The following is a 20,379-nucleotide window of genomic DNA, read 5'->3' as shown; positions in this document are numbered from 1 at the left end:
CGCAACCAAAAAAAAGAAAGTTAAATATAGATGGGATCATTGCAAACCCTGCAATGGATGGTGCACATGCCAAGGATCCAGAACCTGCTAGGCTTAATGGCTATTAAAAGTCTGCCTCATTTCCAAAATTCAACAAGCACTTCTGAGCATCCCTCAGGTACTTGATGGGCTGGGCTCGTCACTAGTCATAAAATTCATCACGGCTACTCATAAATAGTACAAAATCATTCTTAAATATTTAAATGAGGTATCTAGGAAAAAAGATGTATTCCATCCAGAGGCAAATGCCATCCTCAAACTCCTCTGACAGCTAACTTTCTCTGTGGACGTTGCCCTATTGAGCTCCAGAGCTGTGCTTCTAAAGGGCTATCTGGCAGCTGATATGGGCCTGGAAAAGCTTAACAAGGCCCCAGCTAAGTAAGGAAAACAAAGACAAACGAATGAGTTGGTTTTTGTGTTAAATAAAGCCACATTTTTTTTTTTTTGCATTTTAGGGCCACACCCACAGCATATGGAAGTTCCCAGGCTAAGGGTCGAATGGGAGCTACAGCTGCTGGCCTACACCACAGCCACAGCAAAGCAGGATCCGAGCTGCATCTGACACCTACACCACAGCTCAGGGCAACACCGGATCCTTAACCCACTGAGCGAGACCAGGGATCACAAACCCGCATCCTCATGGATCCTAGTTGGGTTTGTTAGCCGCTGAGCCATGAAAGGAAACTCCCAAGCCACAAATGTTTAATAAATAGTCCTTTAAGCTTGCCTTTCCTACTTTATTGATATTAAAAAAAGTTCTTCTAATGAAATGATCTTTGTCTTTTACCTTTTCTTTTTTTCTTAATTTCCCACCACTTGGCAAAAAAAAAAAAAAAAAAAAAAAAAAAAAACTAGTTCACATGTTTTCATCCCAGACTGGGAACTGCTATTCAGAATTAGTAAAAAGACTTACAGGGCCTTAGTATAGGATTTTCTGGCCTATACCAAGAAACTAAAATAATTTATTTTGTCAGAGATGGGGTTTGATGAACTGAGAGAGATATGCAATCAAAATTTAATTCAACAGTATCTACCATAGACCTATGAGCTCTGCATTATTCATTAGTTTATTGAGTGCCTACTGTGTTTGGCCCTGGGCCAGGCCCTAAGGATAGATACAGCAATGAAGAAAATTATCCAAGATCTCTGCCTTTATATAGCTGGCATTCTGATCAGAGGCCTCAGGGAATCTCCCAGGGACATCATAGGGTAACAAACTTTTCACACTCATTCGTACTTTCATCAATACCCAAAGTACTGCTTTTAAAATGCATGAAATATTTTTTGGCCACGCCCACATGCAGAAGTTCCCAGGCCAGAGATCAAACCCACCAGCAGTGACAATGCTGGATCCTAAACAACTAGGCTACCAGGGAACTCATGTTATGAAATATTTAGACCTTATTTCCAATGGCAAAATCCCCACCAAAGTGGCAAAATAAAACCAGAAGACAATATAAAACTAGGCAATGGCCCAAACTTCAGAGAAGGTGCTACCACCAAATGAGAATTTAAGTCCATGTCATACCATCCCAGTAGCATGCTGTACTTCCCCCTTGCATTTCTCATCACATCAGAAATTTTTCAAAGTTCATCTGCCCCTGGGCGTATGCATTCCATGGGCACAGAGACCAACACTCATCTTGCTATGGCCCCAGTGACAAAGTAGGCTCTAAAAACACTAGAAAATGAACACTTCATAAACTGATGGGGATTCTATTGGGCAGACATTAACCTGTGTCAACCAAATAGCCTTTACAGGACTCTTCAACAGTGAAGCATAGGATGTGTTCCACAGCTCAGGCTAGGCCCAACAGGATGACACAAAATAGAAGGAAAATCTAGTCTGGCCAGTTCAGAACAAATTTGGACCAGCTTCCAAAAAGTGTTGACCTACTCAGTGAAAGTCAGAGAGTAATGAAATATATACCATATTTGTATCGGTAGACCATGAGTTAGAACAGAAAGGCTCTTGGAGTATATCCATTGGGGGTTGGAAGATTCAAATGGCCTATCTTCTGAAATGCTGCACTAGTGGTTGTAAGGCCCAGAACTAGGAGCCCTGGATCCCTAAGCCAATATTGCTTTTTTTTTTTTTTTTTTTTTTTGCTGCCCTGTAGCATAGTTTCTCGGTCAGGGATCAGATCTAAGCAGCAGCTGTGACTTAAGTGGCAGCTGTGGCCATGCCCAGCCTTAAACTACTGTGCTGAGCCAGTGATTGAACCTGTGTCACAGTGTTCCCAAGATGTTGCCGACCCCACTGTGCTACAAGTGGAAACTCTACCCTAAGCCAATGTTTTACTGTTTGTTTTCCCTTTTGTAGGGCTAAGTAATAATATTAAAGTCCAAGAGAAAGGGATTATATTTGGACACAGCATGGCAAACAATTTAAATTCATATTTACTGTTCCTGTTGCTAGAAATGTTTGGGTTTTTTTTTTTGTTTTGGCTGCACTTGTGGCATTTGAAAGTTCCCAGGCCAGGGATGGAATATGAGCCACGGCTGTAAACTATACCACTGCTGAGGTAACCCTGGATCCTTTAACCCACTGTGCCAGGTTGGGAATTAAACCTGTGTCTCTGCAGCAATCCAAGTCACTGAAGTTAGATCCTTAACCCACTGTGCCATAGCAGGAAATCCTGCTACAAATGTTTTCTCCTTGGTATACTCCCACCTCTCCTAACCTCTCCCATTCCTCAATGCTCATCCAAAATGCCAAGACCTTCACTCGGTTTTTGTAGAAACCTCCTTGGTCCTGCCTTATGCATAGGGACTTTTTTTTTTTTTTTTTAAGGGTCGCTCCCACAGCATATAGAAGTTCCTAGGATCTCATAGTAAATAAATGCATAATCCACCATAAAGGGGGTCATTTGACATCATTCTGGGAATGCTGAAGTCTTCTTATATCTGATTCTGATTTCCTCTCCATCAAAGAGTTTATAATTATAATTAAGTAATGTAACTGTACAATTAAATAATACAGTTCTACAACTGTATTGTTAATAACCATTTCTTTCCATGGTACAATGTAAGGTCTATAATGTCTTGTTTATCACATCACCTAGAATGGTGTAATGCCTATATTGAAGAATCAATAATATGTAACAAATTGTGGACATATTTATATAATTACACTGTTTTTAACCAATTTATGCATTTTATATTTATTTTCAGAGGGTATATTATTTTTGTTATTCTTACCAGTTATTCTTTTTATTATGCTATATAAAATATTTAATGGTATATAAGGCTTTCTTCTCTATAAATTTTAGTTGCATAACAATTTTAATATAATGCTAATTGTTAAAGAAAAATTGAAATGTAATAGATAATACTAAATAGTAAGGATGAAAGCCATACAAGATGGGATAAAGTATAGAATAAATTTCCTATTTGTCTCAGCATATTTTCCATTCCATTTCTCCAGAGGGAGTCACTTAATCTGTTTCTTAATATCCATGATATAATAATCTGTGTGAATGTAATTGTCTTTAAATGTGTGTATTTTATTTTGTAAAAAAAAATAAAAATAAAATTTCAAAAAAATGAAACAAAACAAGCAAAAAAAAAAAAAAGAAGTTCCTAGGTTAGGGGTTGAATTGGAGCTGGAGCTGCTTGCCTATACCATGGCCACAGCCACACCAGATTCAATCCTTGTCTGCGACCTACACCACAGCTCACAGCAATGCCAGATCCTTAACCCACTGAGCAAGGCCTGGGACTGAACCTGCATCCTTATGGATACTAGTTGGGTTTGTTACCACTGAGCCACAGTAGGAACTCCACAGACTATGCTCTTAGATCAAGGGTTAGCAAATCAAAATCCGTGGGCCAATTCTGGCCTATGACCTATTTTTGTAAATAAAGTTTTATTGGACCAAGTCAAAACCACTTGTTTATGTATTACCTATAGGGCTTTCTTACAACAGAGCTGAGTAGTTCCAACAGAGATCATACGACTTATAAAGTCTAAAATATTGATTCTCTGGCTCTTTACAGAAAAATTTACAAACCCCCACCTTACACAATCAAGATGTTCTTCAAGGAGTTGCCATTGTGGCTCAGGGGTAACAAACCCAACTAGTATTCATGAGGATGCAGGTTCAATCCCTGGCCTTGCTCAGTGGGTTAAGAATCGGCATTGCCATGAGCTGCAGTACAGGTCACAGACACAGCTTGGATCTGGCATTGCTGTGGCTGTGGCATAGGTCAGCAGTTATAGCTCCAATTTGACCCCTAGCCCAGGAACTTCCATATGCCATGCCCTCAAAAGGGGGAAAAAAAAAAGATGTTCTTCAAAACATGCAGTTCTCTTCCTAAAAAAGCATGCTTCCTGAGATATCTGAAAAGTGCAATTCTCAGTACCATACGTTACCATGAGAAATTACTTTTTTTTTTTTTTTTGGGTCTTTTTTTGCTATTTCTTGGGCTGCTCCCGCGGCATATGGCGGTTCCCAGGCTAGGGGTCTAATTGGAGCTGTAGTCTCCGGCCTACGCCAGAGCCACAGCAATGCGGGATCCGAGCTGCGTCTGCAACCTACACCACAGCTCACGGCAATGCCGGATCGTTAACCCACCGAGTAAGCGCAGGGACCGAACCCGCAACCTCATGGTTCCTAGTCGGATTCGTTAACCACTGCGCCACGACGGGAACTCCAGAAACTACTTTTTAAAGTTTTAACAGACTAATAGGATATAGTAGTCCTTCTAACTAAAAATAATTAAAGAAAATCCTCACTTTTTAAGTAAATTCTCTGAAATGGTATGAGTGATATGGTGAGAAATAAAGATTTGAAAGAGGCCAGACATCTCTTTGGAGAGTTCTACCCATGGAGGGAAGGAAAAGCTGGGGCAGCGGCTGGAGAGGAGTGGTAATTCTTACTGTGCCAACTTGCTATAGTGATCACAATGAGTGGAGCACTATATACCCAAGAGACACTCAGAAAGAGAGTTGTCACAACACTGTCTCCACCTGCCCCTAAAAAAGTCAGAAAAGGACTTTTGAAGGTCTAATGAGTAGTAAACAAACACATGGAAATATGTTCAACCTTAGCATTTATCAAAGAAATAGAAATAAATGATAATGAATGATATGCTATTTTCATTAATCAGAGTAGGAAAATTTTAAATATCTGACAGTATTCATATAAGCCAGAGTTCAAAGGTCACTGCAACCAGTCCACTTACACTGATAGCAGCAGTGTTCCAGGGCTCAATAAAGCTCTTGTTGCCATTTCAGCATCATCTCAAATGGGCCTACATCAAGGGATTCTCCCCTCCTACCATTAGCCCCATCCCCTGACTCGTCTATAGGAGAAAAATTTAACTGCCCCCCCCAAAAAAAAAATCACATTGAAAAAAGTTTATTTAAAAAAGTTCTAGCAGCAAGAACAGTAACAAAACACAAGGAGAGACGGACAAACAAAACAAGAAGGAGTCTGTGTCCTATGGGACTTGTCTCCATTCTTTAATCGAGTTCTTTATACCGAGCAAACATGACTCTTCGCACAGCATCTCGGTAAGTCTCATTGGACTGTCTCTTGCTGGTTCTTCCTGGAGCCCCCACACTAGGGCCCCTTATTCGGCCTTCAGTCTGTAAAACAAAGACAAACAATGAAGTTTGGATTTATGAATTAAATAGCCTCAGGCCTAGTCTTTGACTATGACTAATTTCTGGACTAATCAGGAGCAGGATATAAGAGAATATTTAAAGTATGCTTAGTTAATAAACACTCAAGATGACTAATGAGTAGTGGTAATGCCATAATTTGAGGATACAGGATTCAACCCCAGAAATATGAGAAACCAATCTCCTATACGTGGCATTTTCAGAGAGGGACTAAGACAATATAAAATGGGCAGTGTTCTCTCTCATAACCCTTCCTATTTTCTCCTTTTCCTGAAACATGAGGTGCAAGACTCTTCATGGGGACCAGGACTAACTTCATGACAATTCCTCTCTGAGATGCTTTTATATCTTTTATTGCTAGTTCCTTGGTTCTTTTCACCAAATGATTCTTCAGTTCCAAACTGCTCCACCTCTACTCCATGTAAGAGTAAAATGAGCTCTATTCCAACTTCTCTCTCAACTTCCCACTGCCAATTAACTGCAAAGGGCCTGGCATGCTTAGCCATAATTTAGTCATCAAGACTGATGAGTTCTTCAGCTCACATGTCCTTTGCCAACAGTGGAGAAAGCCTAGCTAATAGGCAAATTAACAGCTCTGGGCCACAGAATGAGAGAAAACTAAGTATATTCCAGGTCCATGCCACCCTCAAAAAGGTGGAACCATTTTACCTCCTCTGCTGAAGCCAATCCAAGATGGCCATATCCGAGGCCTGTTCCCTTCCTCCAGCCAGTGGCCTGTTGGACACAGCCTCCTTTGCTGCTATTGTCGATACCCTCCTTACCAACAGGCTTACGGTCACTGCAAAAGAAGCAGACACACTTGGACACTAGCATAAGCACCTGCTGTGAGCCCCCAAAACCCTCTGTCCTCTTGATTCAGATTTGCCTCCTTTTTGCAGGGGGTGGGGGTGGGAGCCTTTATATGTCCACACTTGTGGCATGTGGAGGTTCCCAGGCTAGGGGTTGAATCAGAGCTACAGCTCTACAGCTGCTAGCCTATTCCACAGCCACAGCAACGCAGGATCCGAGCCCCGTCTGCGATCTACACCACAGCTCGAGACAATGCTGGATCCTTAACCCACTGAGCAAGGCCAGGGATTGAACCTGAAACCTCATGGTTCCTACTTGGATTTGTTTCTGCTGTGCCATGATGGCAACTCCAGATGTGCCTCCTCTTAAGAATATTTAGGAGTTCTCCTGTGGCGCAGCAGAGTAAGGATCTGGTGTTGTCACTGCAGGGGCTTGGGTTGCTGCTGTGGTGTGGGTTTAATCCCTGACCTGGGAATTTCCACATGCTGTGAATGTGGGGGGGAAATATATATATATTTTAAATATATCCTCTAGGAGTTCCTGTCGTGGCTCAGTGGTTAACGAATCCGACTAGGAACCATGAGATTGCGGGTTCGATCTCTGGCCTCGCTTGGTGGGTCAAGGATCCGGTGTTGCCATGAGCTGTGGTGTAAGTGGGCAGCCACAGCTCTGATTTGACACCTAGCCTGGGAACCTCCATATGCCACAGGAGCAGCTCCCAAAATGGTAAAAAGACCAAAAAAAAAAAAAAATATATATATATATATATATATATATATATCCTCTAGTGCCTGCTATCTATGCAATAGGCTTTTTCCTGGGGATACAGAGATGAGCAACACCTGACCATGTTCATGAGGAAGGAAGGAAGAAGGATAATGTCAACAGATGCTTATGGCACATTGAAGAGCTCAGCCATGGATGTGCCAACAGTAAATATCTACTACGGAAATACAACAGAGGGAACTCAAATCTGAAGGGTACCACCAAAAATGATAGAAATTCTAATAAGAGGATATACCTGAACTGGTCTTAACAAATGAGAAGCTTGTAAGCTAGAAAAAGCATGGGAGGAAAGGAGAACACAAGCAAGGAGAAGGGAAAGAATATAATCTACCTAGAAGAGGAGGGGTAGGAACTGACAAAAGGCTGCTTGGCCAGACTGTGAAAAGTCTTGAGCATTATGTTTAATCATGATTCTTGGAGTTTCCACTGTGGCGCAACAGGACCAGTGGCATTTTGGGAGCACTGGGACGCAGGTTCGATCCCTGGTGTGGCACAGTGGGTTAAGGATCTGGCGCTGCTGCAGCTGTGGCTTAGGTTGTACTTATAGTTTGGATCTGATCCCTGGCCTGAGATCTCCATATGCCACAGGGCAGCAAAAAAAGGGAAAAAAATCATGACTCTGTACTTCATTCTTCGGGCAAAGAATCCCTAGAACCCAGGCCTCGCTCTAGGCAAGGCATGTGTTCACAAAAAGGTGAGTGTTAGATTTCTGTTTATAAAGGTTATTTTAGTAGTAGGGGAGAGAATGGACAGAAGACTGAACAGCAAGGATTAAGAGTAAGCAGTCTGGTTTGGAGGTGAGCAAGGAAGGGAGGCAAGGCTGAATTAAGGATGCGGCCACTGATGATAAAGAGGGTAGGGAGTTCCCGTCATGGCACAGTGGTTAACGAATCCGACTAGGAACCATGAGGTTGCGGGTTCCGTCCCTGCCCTTGCTCAGTGGGTTAACGATCCGGCGTTGCCGTGAGCTGTGGTGTAGGTTGCAGACGCAGCTTGGATCCCGCGTTGCTGTGGCTCTGGCGTAGGCTGGTGGCTACCACATTCCGATTGGACCCCTAGCCTGGGAACCTCCATATGCCACGGGAGCGGCCCAAGAAATAGCAAAAAAAAAAAAAAAAGACAAAAAATAAAGAGGATAAACAAGGAAGATTAGGTCAGACTGGGTAGACCATGATGTGATGACATTACTATTCTGAAACAGGAGTACAGCAGGTTTAGCAGGGGTATAAGCGGACTACATTGAGTAATTGTTTAGTGTGAAGAGCCTGAGAGGTGTCCAAGAAGATATGCCCAGGAGGTAAACAGAAATAGTGATTTCTATGGGAGTTCCCTGGTGGCTCAGTGGGTTAAGGATCTGGCATTGTCACTACTGTAGCTCAGGTTTGATTCCTGGTCCAGGAATACCTGCATGGTGCAGCTGAGGCCAAAAGCAAAAATTAGAAAAAAAAAAAGTGAATTTAAAAATTTTTCTATTTTGCAGCTGCCCCAAGGCATCTATAGCTCCTGGGCCAGGGATCAGATGTGGGTCACAGTTGCAACCTATGCTACAGTTACGGCAATGCCAGATCCTTTAACTCACTGTGCTGGGCTGGGGAATCAAACCTGTGTCCTAGTGCTACAGAGATGTGGCTGATCCTGTTGTGACACAGGGGGAACTCCAAGCAATAGTGATTTTGAGCTCAGAAAACAGAACTGACTTGGAATGGAGCCACAGGACTTGTTAGCCTGTTAGTGGTGGCTAAAGCCTTGGGTACTGTACACAGTCCAGGACAAGAGGGTGAAGCAGCAAGAATAAAGGAACACTGAGGGAAGAGTCCAGGAAAATATCTAGAATTACCCAGAAAAGGAAGTGAAGTAGGAGAGAGGACTAAAAAGAAGAGTCAGTAGAATGTGGCATGAAAGGTGTTGAGAGTAGAGAAGGGTCACTTTTCTTTTTTAAACAAAAAATGATTTATTAGGAGATTAAAAAAAAAAAAACTTGAAATTTGATGGAATAATGAAGACAGATTTTTGCCTCAACTTTAGAAATGACTCCCAGAACCAGATAGCCACAAAATAGCCCCCAAAGAGAGACAATGTCAGAAACCAGCAAAATTTGCCACTAATATCACTTTCTACACCTAGCCCAATTGATTCAGGGCTAAAATGACCTTGCTCCTCCAGGCTGACTCCCCCACCTTTGTCTTAGTTCAGTGTATTTCAAATTGCAGAGAATGCCCCAATGGGATGCTACATCGATTAAATGCTCCTACCGTAGTGCTTCTTTTTTTGGTTTGTTTGCAGATTTTCTTTATAGTGCTTCCTTTTTTACAAACCTTCATTGTAAATTAGAACTATTTATTATATGCTATTCTTTCCTTTGAGATTGACAGTCAAGTCCTATAATCTGCCCCGTAGCACTTCTTAAAAAATGCAAATACAGGAGTTCCTGTCTTGGCTCAGTGGTTAACGAATCTGACTAGGAACCATGAGGTTGCGGGTTCAATCCCTGGCCTTGCTCAGTGGGTCAAGGATCCAGCATTGCCGTGACCTGTGGTGTAGGTCGCAGATGCGGCTCGGATCCCGAGTTGCTGTGGCTCTCCTGCAGGCTGGCAGCTACAGCTCCAATTCAACCCCTAGCCTGGGAATCTCCATATACTGTGGGAGCGGCCCTAGAAATGGCAAAAAGACAAAAAAAAAAAAAAAGCAAATACAAAAGGAAGTTCCCATTGTGGCTCAGAGGTAACAAGCCCGAGAAATAGTATCCATGAGGATGTGGCTAGTGGGTTAAGGATCCAGTGTGGCTGTGAGCTTCGGTGTAGGTCACAGAGGCAGCTCAGATTCCGGGTTGTTGTGGCTGTGGTTTGCATCTGCAGCTCCAATTGGACCCCTAGCCTGGGAACTTCCATATGCCACAAGTGCGGCCCTAAAAAGCAAAAAAAAAAAACCAGACGAAAATAAAAATATCAGTGTTTATTACAGTATTTTTCACATACACAATTTCTGGGCCATGATCATGATTCAAAATCTTTTTTTTAGGGCTACAGGTGTGGCATATGAAAGTTCCCAGGCTAGGGGTTCAATCGGAGCTGTAGCAGCCGGCTTACGCCACAGCCGCAGAGATGCCAAATCTGAGATGCATGTGTGACCTACACTGTAGCTCTGGGCAACGCCAGATGCCTTGAGCAGGGCCAAGTTTTGAACCTGCATCCTCATGGATATTAGTCGGATTTGCTTCTGCTGAGCCACAATGGGAACTTTCAAAATCATTTTTATTGAAGGTTGTGACCAAATAAGTTGGAATGCCAGAGCCTCAGACCCCATCTAGCCTTCTCAGGGGCCTTTCTCCATCAATCATCTCTCCCTTTTCCCCACAGACAGAATTTGTTCTGGCTATCAGTTCTCACTTACCATTATAGAGACTTGCTCAATTTTTGGTAGATCAATACCCTGCTTGAAATCATTTCATATCCTCCCACTACTCTAAGACAAAGTCTTAGCAAGGTGTTCAAGGAGCATGAACTGGACTATGTCTGTTAAGCCTGGCTTATCTTCTTGTCACTCATCCACATGTCCCCAGTGTTCAGCCCACCAGGCTACTTACAACATCTCAAATGCATCATGACCTCTCTTTCATCCATGAAGCATGCAGTTCCCTCCAAATAACATTCTCTCCCCTTCTCAATTGGATTTCTGTGTCTGCCCTATGAGACACTAAGCCTTCCTTATTCTGTGTTCAGTCAAGGATAATATATGTTTTGTCCACTTGAATATTCCTTGCACTTGGTACAGTGTCTGTACACAGTGGGCTACTGGAAAATTCTATATAAGTCTGGACTCAAGACTTGGGAGCTATCTGACCACACACAGCACAGGAAGCTAGAGATTAGCAGCCAACCACTTATTTAGCACCTATGCGTGAGAATGGAAGATCCCTAGAAAAAATGTCCAAGAGTGTGATATTTTCTTTTTTAGGGCTGCACCGGGGCATATGAAGGTTCCCAGGCTAGGGGTTGAATCGGAGCTATAACTGCCAGCCTACACCAGTCACAGCAATGCCAGATCTGAGCCTTGTATGTAATCTACACCACAGCTCTTGGCAACGCCGCATCCTTAACTCAATGGGCAGGCCAGGGATCAAACCCGCATCCTCATGCATACTAGTTGGGTTCATTAACCACTGAGCCATGATGAAACTCTGAGGCAAGTAAGGAGGTACAGCATTATTGATGAGGAGAGAAAGGGTTCTCAACCACAGCCAGTCCAGCCCTGGTTTTGAGCAGCTAAACAGCCAGCAAGTCTTTCTTGTAAACATACACATTCCCTGTGGTAGACAGGTGGTCAAATGCCCAAGAGTTCAGAGAGAACCTATTCTCAACAACCTCACTGGCCTGAGATAGAAAAAAAAAAAAAACCAAACTGGAGAAGGAGACCATTTCACCATGAGGTCTTGAGGTTTCTAGCTTACCTGTCAGTTTCCCTTGAGTATTTAATTCGTTTTCTTTCTGGAGAATCAAAAGACTGGAGCTTTTCCCTGCGATCATTTCCTCTTTCTTTAAACCTTCCCTGTTGGTAAGCGAAAGAACAGGTCTGAGATTTCCATCTGAGGAGGTGGGGGAGTAGGAAAGCTTCACTTTATTCTTGATTTTTCTTCTAATGTGAAAGGAATTCAACTGGTAACTCCTGGAATCTCACTCCTTTATATACTCTTCTGAGAAAGTAGTGGCTTCTCTTAGTGGCAAATCTGGGAAGAATAGGCTTATCTTTTCCTCCTCCTCCTCTGAGGAGGTGCTCCCCAATAGGCCTCCATAGGTGGATTCCCAAGCATCACATGTGACCTGCCATGGGCCATCAAGTCTGTAGCTGGGTGAGTCTGCCTAATTGTGTGGTCGGGATGGCAAGTCCATTTGGCTCTCACACTAAGCTACTTCCTCCTTTAACAGTAAAAGATGTCATTTCAGCAGTCCTATCCAACACTCCACTGATTTTAAAAGACGGGCAGGAAAGAGGAGTATTATTTAACCTACCCAGAGATTCTTATACCCTTTAAAAAATATCAATTTTATTAAGTTATAATTTATAAACAACAAAATGCACCCATTTTAATGTAGTTTGATGAATTCTGAGAAATGTACACACCATCTTTTGGGGCCACTTCATTCTTTATCTTCGGCACAGGATACAAATGCTATACCAGAAAGCAAAAAGAGTTGGGGGTCAAGGAAGTAACAGGTCACTAAACCTTACCTCCCGTTCTCTCCTCTCCAGATAGGCTAGCTCCTGCTCAGACTGTTTTATCTTCCGATGGATTTCCAGGTTTTGCTGAGAAGAAAGGGAGTTCTATGAGTATAGGTCTAAAAAAAGTGGTCCTAGAAATGCCTCTAGGCCTTTCCTGATAGCTGCTTTTTTTTTTTTTTTTTTGTCTTTTTGCCATTTCTTGGGCCACTTCCCGCGGCATATGGAGGTTCCCAGGCTAGGGGTCCAATCGGAGCTGTAGCTGCCGGTCTACACCAGAGCCACAGCAACGCGGGATCCGAGCCGTATCTGCGACCTACACCACAGCTCACGGCAACGCCGGATCCTTAACCCACTGATCGAGGCCAGGGATTGAACCCGCAACCTCATGGTTCCTGTCGGATTTGTTAACCACTGAGCAACGACGGGAACTCCATATATATATATTTTTTTTGTTAAAGAAATCCACTTTATTTATTTTTGGCCATGCTTGTGGCATGTGTAAGTTCCCAGGTCAAGGATCAAACCTGCCCCACAGGAGTGACGTGAGTCACAGCAGTGACAATGTTGGACGCTTAACCCACTGAGCCACCAGGGGACTCCCAGAGCAGCTCTTGCACATAGAGGAGATTCTTTGCATCACATCGGTGTAAGGAAAGGAAGAGTGCTTACAGTCCACCTTCCACTGTCCCTGGGCCAGTTAAGTTTGTGGTGATCAGACTTCTGGCTGACAACTGCTTTTAATCTCTTTAGCCATTTATTAGAATTTTCATAAGAGAGCAGCAATTTAAAAGTGTCAGTCAATTCCAGAAGGTCAAAGGAACCTGGGAGTTAGTCTTTTGCAGGGACTGTCAGAAGAAACCTCTCAGAAGCCCAGGAAACTCTGCAGAGCCTCAACAGAGGCAGCTGGGAGAAGAGGTGTGCCTATCACCAAAACAGAGCTTTTCAGCTTTTAGCCACATGAAACTTTGAGATATATATCAGAAGTCTAAATCTAACCTCCTTGCCTGTTCTAGCATCAGCTAGAAAAGGAATGTGAAAGAAATAACTCTCTACTAGAAGTTCCCATCATGGTGCAGCAGAAACGAATCCAGCTATAAACCGTGACGCTGCAGGTTCGATCCCTGGCCTTGCTCAGTGGGTTAAGATCTGGCGTTGCTGTGAGCTGTGGTGTAGCTTGTGGATGCAGCTTGGGGGTGTTGTTGCTGTAGCTGTGGTGTAGGCCAGCAGCTATAGCTCTGTTTAGACCCCTAGTGTGGGAACTTCTAAATGCTGCACCTACAGCCCTAAAAAGGAAAAAAAAAAAAAGAAATAACTCTCTAGTGAGAACAAGAATCCTTCTAGGGGTTTCACTTGTCTAGAATTTGGCTCCTTGGCCAGTACAGAGAAATGAGAAAACTGCAAGGGAAGACCAATGGAGGCCAGTTTAATACCCAAAGAATAGCTCTTGTGCCATGGCTTACAGAACTCATTACATGGAGAGATGGCAGAATGTGACCCACTTTGGGGGAAGACTGCACACTGTCAGAGCTAGGTGGAACTAGCTCTGAAGTCACCAAGTATCAAAGAAGAAAAGGGCCTTATCTGCAGTCTAATTGTTAGGTTAATGGTAGAGCTAAGATGAGAAACCCAGCAAGTGAGTTTCCTTTTCCACAATACTTTCTAGTCTGTGTTCAATACAGCCTCTGTGTTTGGGGCCCCAGAGCCAGCCATGCTGCTTGCCCTGGGTCTATACACTAAGTTCTCTGAAGGTGGGCACAATCTTTTTTTTTTTTTTTTTGTCTTTTTGCCATTTCTTGGGCTGCTCCCGCGGCATGTGGAGGTTCCCAGGCTAGGGGTCTAATCAGAGCTGTAGCTGCTGGCCTGCACCAGAGCCACAGCAACGCAGGATCTGAGCCGCGTCTGCAACCTACACCACAGCTCACTGCAACGCCGGATCGTTAACCCCCTGAGTAAGGCCAGGGATCGAACCCGCAATCGCATGGTTCTTAGTCAGATTCGTTAACCACTGCGCCACAACGGGAACTCCTGAAGGTGGGCACAATCTTAATGCAGAGCAACTCATGAACAAAAGGTGGAGGAACAAATTTTTTTTTTTTTTTTTTTTGGTTTTTTTAGGGCCGTACCTGCTGCATATAGAGGTTCCCAGGATAGGGGTCTAATTGGAGCCGTCGCTGCTGGCCTATAACATAGTCACAGCAATGCCAAATCCGAGCTGCATCTGCGACCTATACCACAGTGCACGGCAACACCGGATCCTTAACCCACTGAGCGAGCCCAGGGTTCGAACCCAAGAACTCATGGTTCCTAGTCAGGATTCATTTCCGCTGTGCCACAGTAGGAACTCTCAATTCATTTTTTTTTTTTTTAATTTTTTTTATTATAGTTGATTTACAATGTTCTGTGTTTTTTTTTTTTTGATTGTTTTGCCACACAGGCAGCATATGGAAGTTCCTGGGCCAGGGATCAAACCTGTGCCACAGAGCAGTGACCAGAGCCACAGCCACGAGGATGCAGGAGCCTTAACCCACTAGGCCATCAGAGAACTCCTCAATTCATTTTTGAACTGAACTGATTTAATTATAGGAGCTGTGAATGATACAGTCTGAGAAGGACAGCATAAGCTTCTTTATTCCCATTGTAACGCTCAATGATGGTTAAGAGTCAAAAGTTCAAAAGGACAGAACCCCTCCCCTAATACCTTGTGCAGGTCTGAGAGCTGCTGGTGTTTGATCAGAACTTCTTTATTGGGAAACTGCCTTCTGCAGAGCAGACAAGCCAGTTTATTCCAGTCAGTGAGTTTCTCTTCTTCGTTTTCCTTCTTGATCACCTCCTCTCGCTGGGGCTGTGCTGTGCGGGGCTGTGGAGGAGGGGTCTGCTCTTCTTCCTCTTCCTCCTCATAGTCACTGTCTCCTCCATATTCACCCAGAAGGCCGATCAGTGGATTTACCACCTTAGGCTGGAAGGAGAAGGTCTGGAATTAACACAAACCCAATCTATATTGAGGGGCTGTCTTCTGGATATTCTGATATGGGCCTCTTATTTCTTCTTTTTTAATCTGAATAATGAACTGGGTTCAAAATAGGCCCACTGACCACAATGCTCATTTCCCAGATGGAAGCAACATGGCTTGTGCTTGACTTTTCTCCTTATTCACTGAGATAAAGACAGAATGGTTCCCTTAGAAGTGACTCTAGCCACAGAACAGTGAAGAGAAAGAATAGGAAGGAAAACTGATATAGAACACAGGAAAAGAGTTTAAAAGTTACAAGTTACAAAACAAAAGGGGGGGGGGGTCTTGTCGTAGCTCAGCAGAAACAAATCTAACTAGTATCCATGAGGACGCAGGTTCGATCTCTGGCCTTGCTCAGTATGTTAAGGATCCGGCATTGCCATGAGCTGTGGTGCAGGTGGCAGATGTGGCTCGGATCCCGCATTGCTGTGGCTGTGGTGTATGCCGGCAGCTGCAGCTCCAATTTGACCCCTAGCCCGGGAACCTCCACATGCCATGTGTGCAGCCTTAAAAAAACAAACAAAAAAAGAAAGTATTAAAAAAGTTACAGGTTACAAGAAGGAAGAGATGGCAACCACCTTCTAAGTCACTGAAAATTATGGAGGAAAGTAAAGATAAATTTCGTCAAAGCTAAAGTAATCCCAGGAGTTCCTGTTGTGGCTGAGTGGTTAACGAATCTGACTAGGAACCATGAGATTGGGGGTTTGATTCCTGGCCTTGCTCAGTGGGTTAAGGATCTGGCGTTGCCGTGAGCTGTGGTGTGGGTCGCAGATGTGGCTCGGATCCTGAGTTGCTGTGGCTGTGGCCAGTGTCTATAGCTCTGATTGGACCCCTAGCCTGGTAACCTCCATATGCCTTGGGTGTGGCCCTGGAAAAGAGAAAGAGAAAAAAAAAAAAAGCTAAAGTAATCCCTATAGCAAAAGAGATTTACGAGATGGACTAGAACCAACTCAAGGTAGACAGATCCAGCTCCTGAGAAAGGTAAATGCAAAGGCATGGTTAGGATAGATGTTATAATGAATTGAATCAATAATGTGGAGCGGGCATAAAGTTTTTATCACTAGCTTACAGGAAATGTTAAATAATAATGTATGATCACTGGCCTATGATCAATCAAAATTAAAACATACAGATGGGAGTTTCCATTATGGCACAGCGGAAATGAATCTGACTAGTACCCATGAGGATTCGGTTTGATCCCTGGCCTCGATTCAGTGGATCTGGGATCTGGTGTTGCCATGAGCTGTTGTGTAGGTCATAGATGTGGTTCGGATCCTGCATTGCTGTGGCTGTGGTGTAGGATAGCAGCTGTAGCTCAAATCTGACCCTAGCCTGGGAACCTCCATATGCTTTAGTACAGCCCTAAAAAGAAAAAAACAAACAAAACCATACAGATGGTCTCTATTGTTATAAAATAACTTGTGATTAGACTGAGACTATCACTTTAAGGCATCTAAAAAATGGGTACCAACATTAGTTTAGCACTGTTCACTTTGATTAGGCAGGCAAAGTATAAAAATGACTGTATATTCACTCCACGTCTAAGAAATTTTCATGCGGCAACAAAAGGTAGGAAACATCAGGGCCACAAAAATGGGTTTTCTTGGTCATTTTGAAGAGAAGAATTAAAAAGACCAAGATTATAACTAAAAAGGGCCAGGCATTTCTTGGTCTGGTGGGAATGACACAAAGTAAAGGGTAAGAGGACAGATAACTGCCTCTGATTCTCCAGTAATACCCCTTTAGCAGACAGGAAAATTTACCTCATGCTTACACTTAAGAGGAGTCCTTTTCTGTGAGACACAGAGAGCTTAAGGACTAACACTAAAGTAAAGCATCAACCTTTGAACTTTCTTTCCCATTTGGAACCAGCCCCAGCCCTAGCCCAGCTTAGTCTTACTGGTGGAGGACTCTCTTCCTTCTTCACAGTGGGAGGCAGAGGCTTCTTAAAGACATCTTCTGGAGGGGCTGTCCCCTCACTGGAATTTTCCTGAAACTGATGAAAATCCCAGGTAATTTGTATATGATACTCATAAAAGCTAGGTTTGGAGTTAACCCTGTTGAAATTAGTCTGACTTTCCAAACCTCCTAATTTGTGAAGTATCTATAATGTTGCTATGATTCCAAAACAAAAAAACCTTTAAAGACATCACATTTAGTATATATTGAATGAAGGCACCAGATAGGGCATTTATATACATTATCTCCTTTAGCCTTTACTACAGTTATAGATAAGCATTAACATGTTCATTTTACAAATGAGAATACAGTTAGAAACAATAAGTGGCAAAAGCAAAATCAAAATATTAAGCTGGTATGACTTTAAAGTCTAAGTTTTCAATAGTGATCATTTTGTAATGCATAGAAATATTGAATCACTGTGTTGTACACCAAAAACTAATATAGCGTTGTTGGAAAAAAAAAAGAAAAACAAAACAAATACCCAAACAAACTCAAAGAAAAAGAGATCATATTTGGGGGAAAAAATAGGGAAAGATCAGATTTGTGGTTAACAGATATGGGATGGGAGTGGGGGTGGGGGAAGTGGATGAAGTTGGTCAAAAGGTTAGAACTTCCAGTTATACAATAAATAAGTTCTAGGGATGTAATAGTCAACATAAATAATATAATGAACACTGCTATATGTTATATATGAAAGTTGTTAAGAGGGTAAACTCAAAGAGTTATCATCAAAAAGTTTTGTATCTACTTGAAATGATGGCAGTGCAATAAACTTATTGTGGTAATCACTTCATCATGTAAGTCATATCACTGTGCTGTATTTCAAGTATATCTTAATAAAATGGGAAGAAAAAGTCTAGTTCTCAGACAGGCTCTTTCTATATATCTACATAAACACTAGCAGTATCAGAAGGAAAAAAAAAGGAGTTTCTGCTGTGGCGCAACAGGATCAGCAGCGCCTCTGGAGTGCTGGGACACAGGTTCAATCCATGACCTGGCACAGTGGGTTAAGGATCCAGTGTTGCCACAGCTGTGGCTCAGATCTGATTTCTTGCCTGAAAACTCCATATGCTATGGGGTGGCCAAAAAAGAGACAAATATGAATTAAGCCACAAGCCAATTCATCCATTTGCATTAACACATTATAACTGGTATCAGGGTAAATCAATATAATTCTTGGGAAAATGATTTTATCTCTGGAGATTTTTGTTCTTCAAAATTTATCCTAAGGAAGTAATCTAAAGGGAGAAACAAAATGCTAAATGCTGTAAAATAAATCAGAATAAGATTAGAAAAAGGAGACAAACAATCGTAGGAATGATAAAGAAAAGGAGGATGCAGTTTTACTAGAAATTTTTATCATACTGGTACCAAAGTAATAATTAAAGAGTATTACAGAAATATGAAAAAATACTTCCGATCAAATATACATACAGTGTATAAAGAAGACAAAATGGTATTCCCTGCTACAATTACACCCATTGAATAATGTGTCAAGGACTGAAAAAAGATGCAAGAAAGTAAAACTGTGTGGAACTTAGGTGCTGGGGTTTGATCTAAGCCACTCTGTTCCATCATTTTACAAATGTTTTTGCATTTGTAAAGGAGAGCAACCACAGACCGTAAGGGGCTAGGGGGCTGACAGATTTTTTGTAACTCTACAACTTGAACCCAAATCTCACTTGTCTGACTCCTTTTTAAAAAATCTGTAATTATGTGGTAAAAAGGAGCATATTCACAAGGCCTCTTACCCTTGTCACGCCTCGGTCTTTTTTCTCCTTGCCATCTCTTTTAAAGGTTTCCTTCTTGCTACTTGACTTTCCTTGACTCGTGGGTTTTTTTTCTTTAATCTCTTCTTCCTCAGGTGACTCCGGGTCCTGAGGCACATAGACTTCTTGCTGCAATACAGTTGGAAAGTTAAGTCTACAGAATTTTCACTTTCCTAGTAATTCCAGGACTAAGGAGCGCAATTCCCCTCTAGGGGAAAGAATAGCTATTTCCCTCAAGCCTAAGAAAGATCATATCACACAATCTAAAAATCCATTTCAGGGGCCAGGATGTAGCCAGACCACTGTCCATTTTTTGAGGCTCATCAATGCTCTTGCCTGTAACACCATAAGGCACTGATTTTCCATATGCTCAACAGTTAACATGAAGATTATCTTTAAAATCCACCTGAATAAACATAATGCAACATGAGATCTGAACTTTCTATTTTTTAATTAATTGATTAATTTTTTTTTTTTTAGGGCTGTACCCATGGCATATGGAGGTTCCCAGGCTAGGGGTCTAATCAGAGCTACAGCTGCCAGCCTACACCACAGCCACAGCAACGCAGGATCTGAATCACGTCTACAACCTACATCACAGCTCACAGCAACACCAGATCCTTAACCCACTGAGCGAGGCTAGGGATCAAACCTACATCCTCATAGATACTAGTCAGTTTCAGTTCTGCTGTGCCACAACGGGAACTCATCAACATTTTATTTTTAAAATTTATTATTTATTTATTTACTTTTAATTTTTATGGCTGCACCGACAGCACATACAAGTTCCCAGGCCAGGGACTGAATTCAAGCCATAGCTGTGGATAACGACAGATCCTTTAATCTACCGCACCAAGCCGGGGGTGGAATCCTTGCCTCTGCATAAACCTGAGCCACTGCAGTTGGATTCTTAACTCACTGTGCCACATTGGGAACTCAAGATCTGGGCTTTTAAAAACACCAGACTAGACATGAGATATGGATAGTATAATAACAGTCAAGGTAGCTACCTGGAACAAAGAAATATTCAGTTTCCCTAGATTTAAACTTTTACACTTCTCATATAGTAAGCAAGTAGAGAATTTCAGGGAATAAAAACTTCAAAGTAACAAATCATAGGAACTTTTCTCAAAAGAATCATTGACAAAATAACAAAA

At 42.4% G+C, this 20,379-nt stretch overlaps 1 protein-coding gene across 10 annotated transcripts in view; it reads right to left on the bottom strand.

Annotated features, from left to right (window-relative positions):
* RBM6 (RNA binding motif protein 6) overlaps positions 5,387-20,379 on the bottom strand; it is a 124,875-nt gene continuing 109,882 nt past the window's right edge. For all 10 annotated transcript variants that reach the window (XM_005669583.3, XM_003483187.4, XM_021068798.1 and 7 more), the window contains 7 exons: positions 19,205-19,351; positions 17,392-17,487; positions 15,180-15,437; positions 12,491-12,565; positions 11,712-11,809; positions 6,338-6,467; positions 5,387-5,632 (listed from right to left, as the gene is read on the bottom strand). In XM_005669583.3, the coding sequence (XP_005669640.1) occupies positions 5,507-5,632; positions 6,338-6,467; positions 11,712-11,809; positions 12,491-12,565; positions 15,180-15,437; positions 17,392-17,487; positions 19,205-19,351 (930 nt within the window). In that variant the 3' untranslated portion in view covers positions 5,387-5,506. The remainder of the gene's footprint in view (positions 5,633-6,337; positions 6,468-11,711; positions 11,810-12,490; positions 12,566-15,179; positions 15,438-17,391; positions 17,488-19,204; positions 19,352-20,379) is intronic.

Source organism: Sus scrofa, chromosome 13, assembly GCF_000003025.6.
Source record: "Sus scrofa isolate TJ Tabasco breed Duroc chromosome 13, Sscrofa11.1, whole genome shotgun sequence".
NCBI lineage: Eukaryota > Metazoa > Chordata > Mammalia > Artiodactyla > Suidae > Sus > Sus scrofa.
The sequence above is the reverse complement of the archived record's forward strand: the minus strand, read 5'-3'. Positions and strand labels throughout refer to the sequence as shown.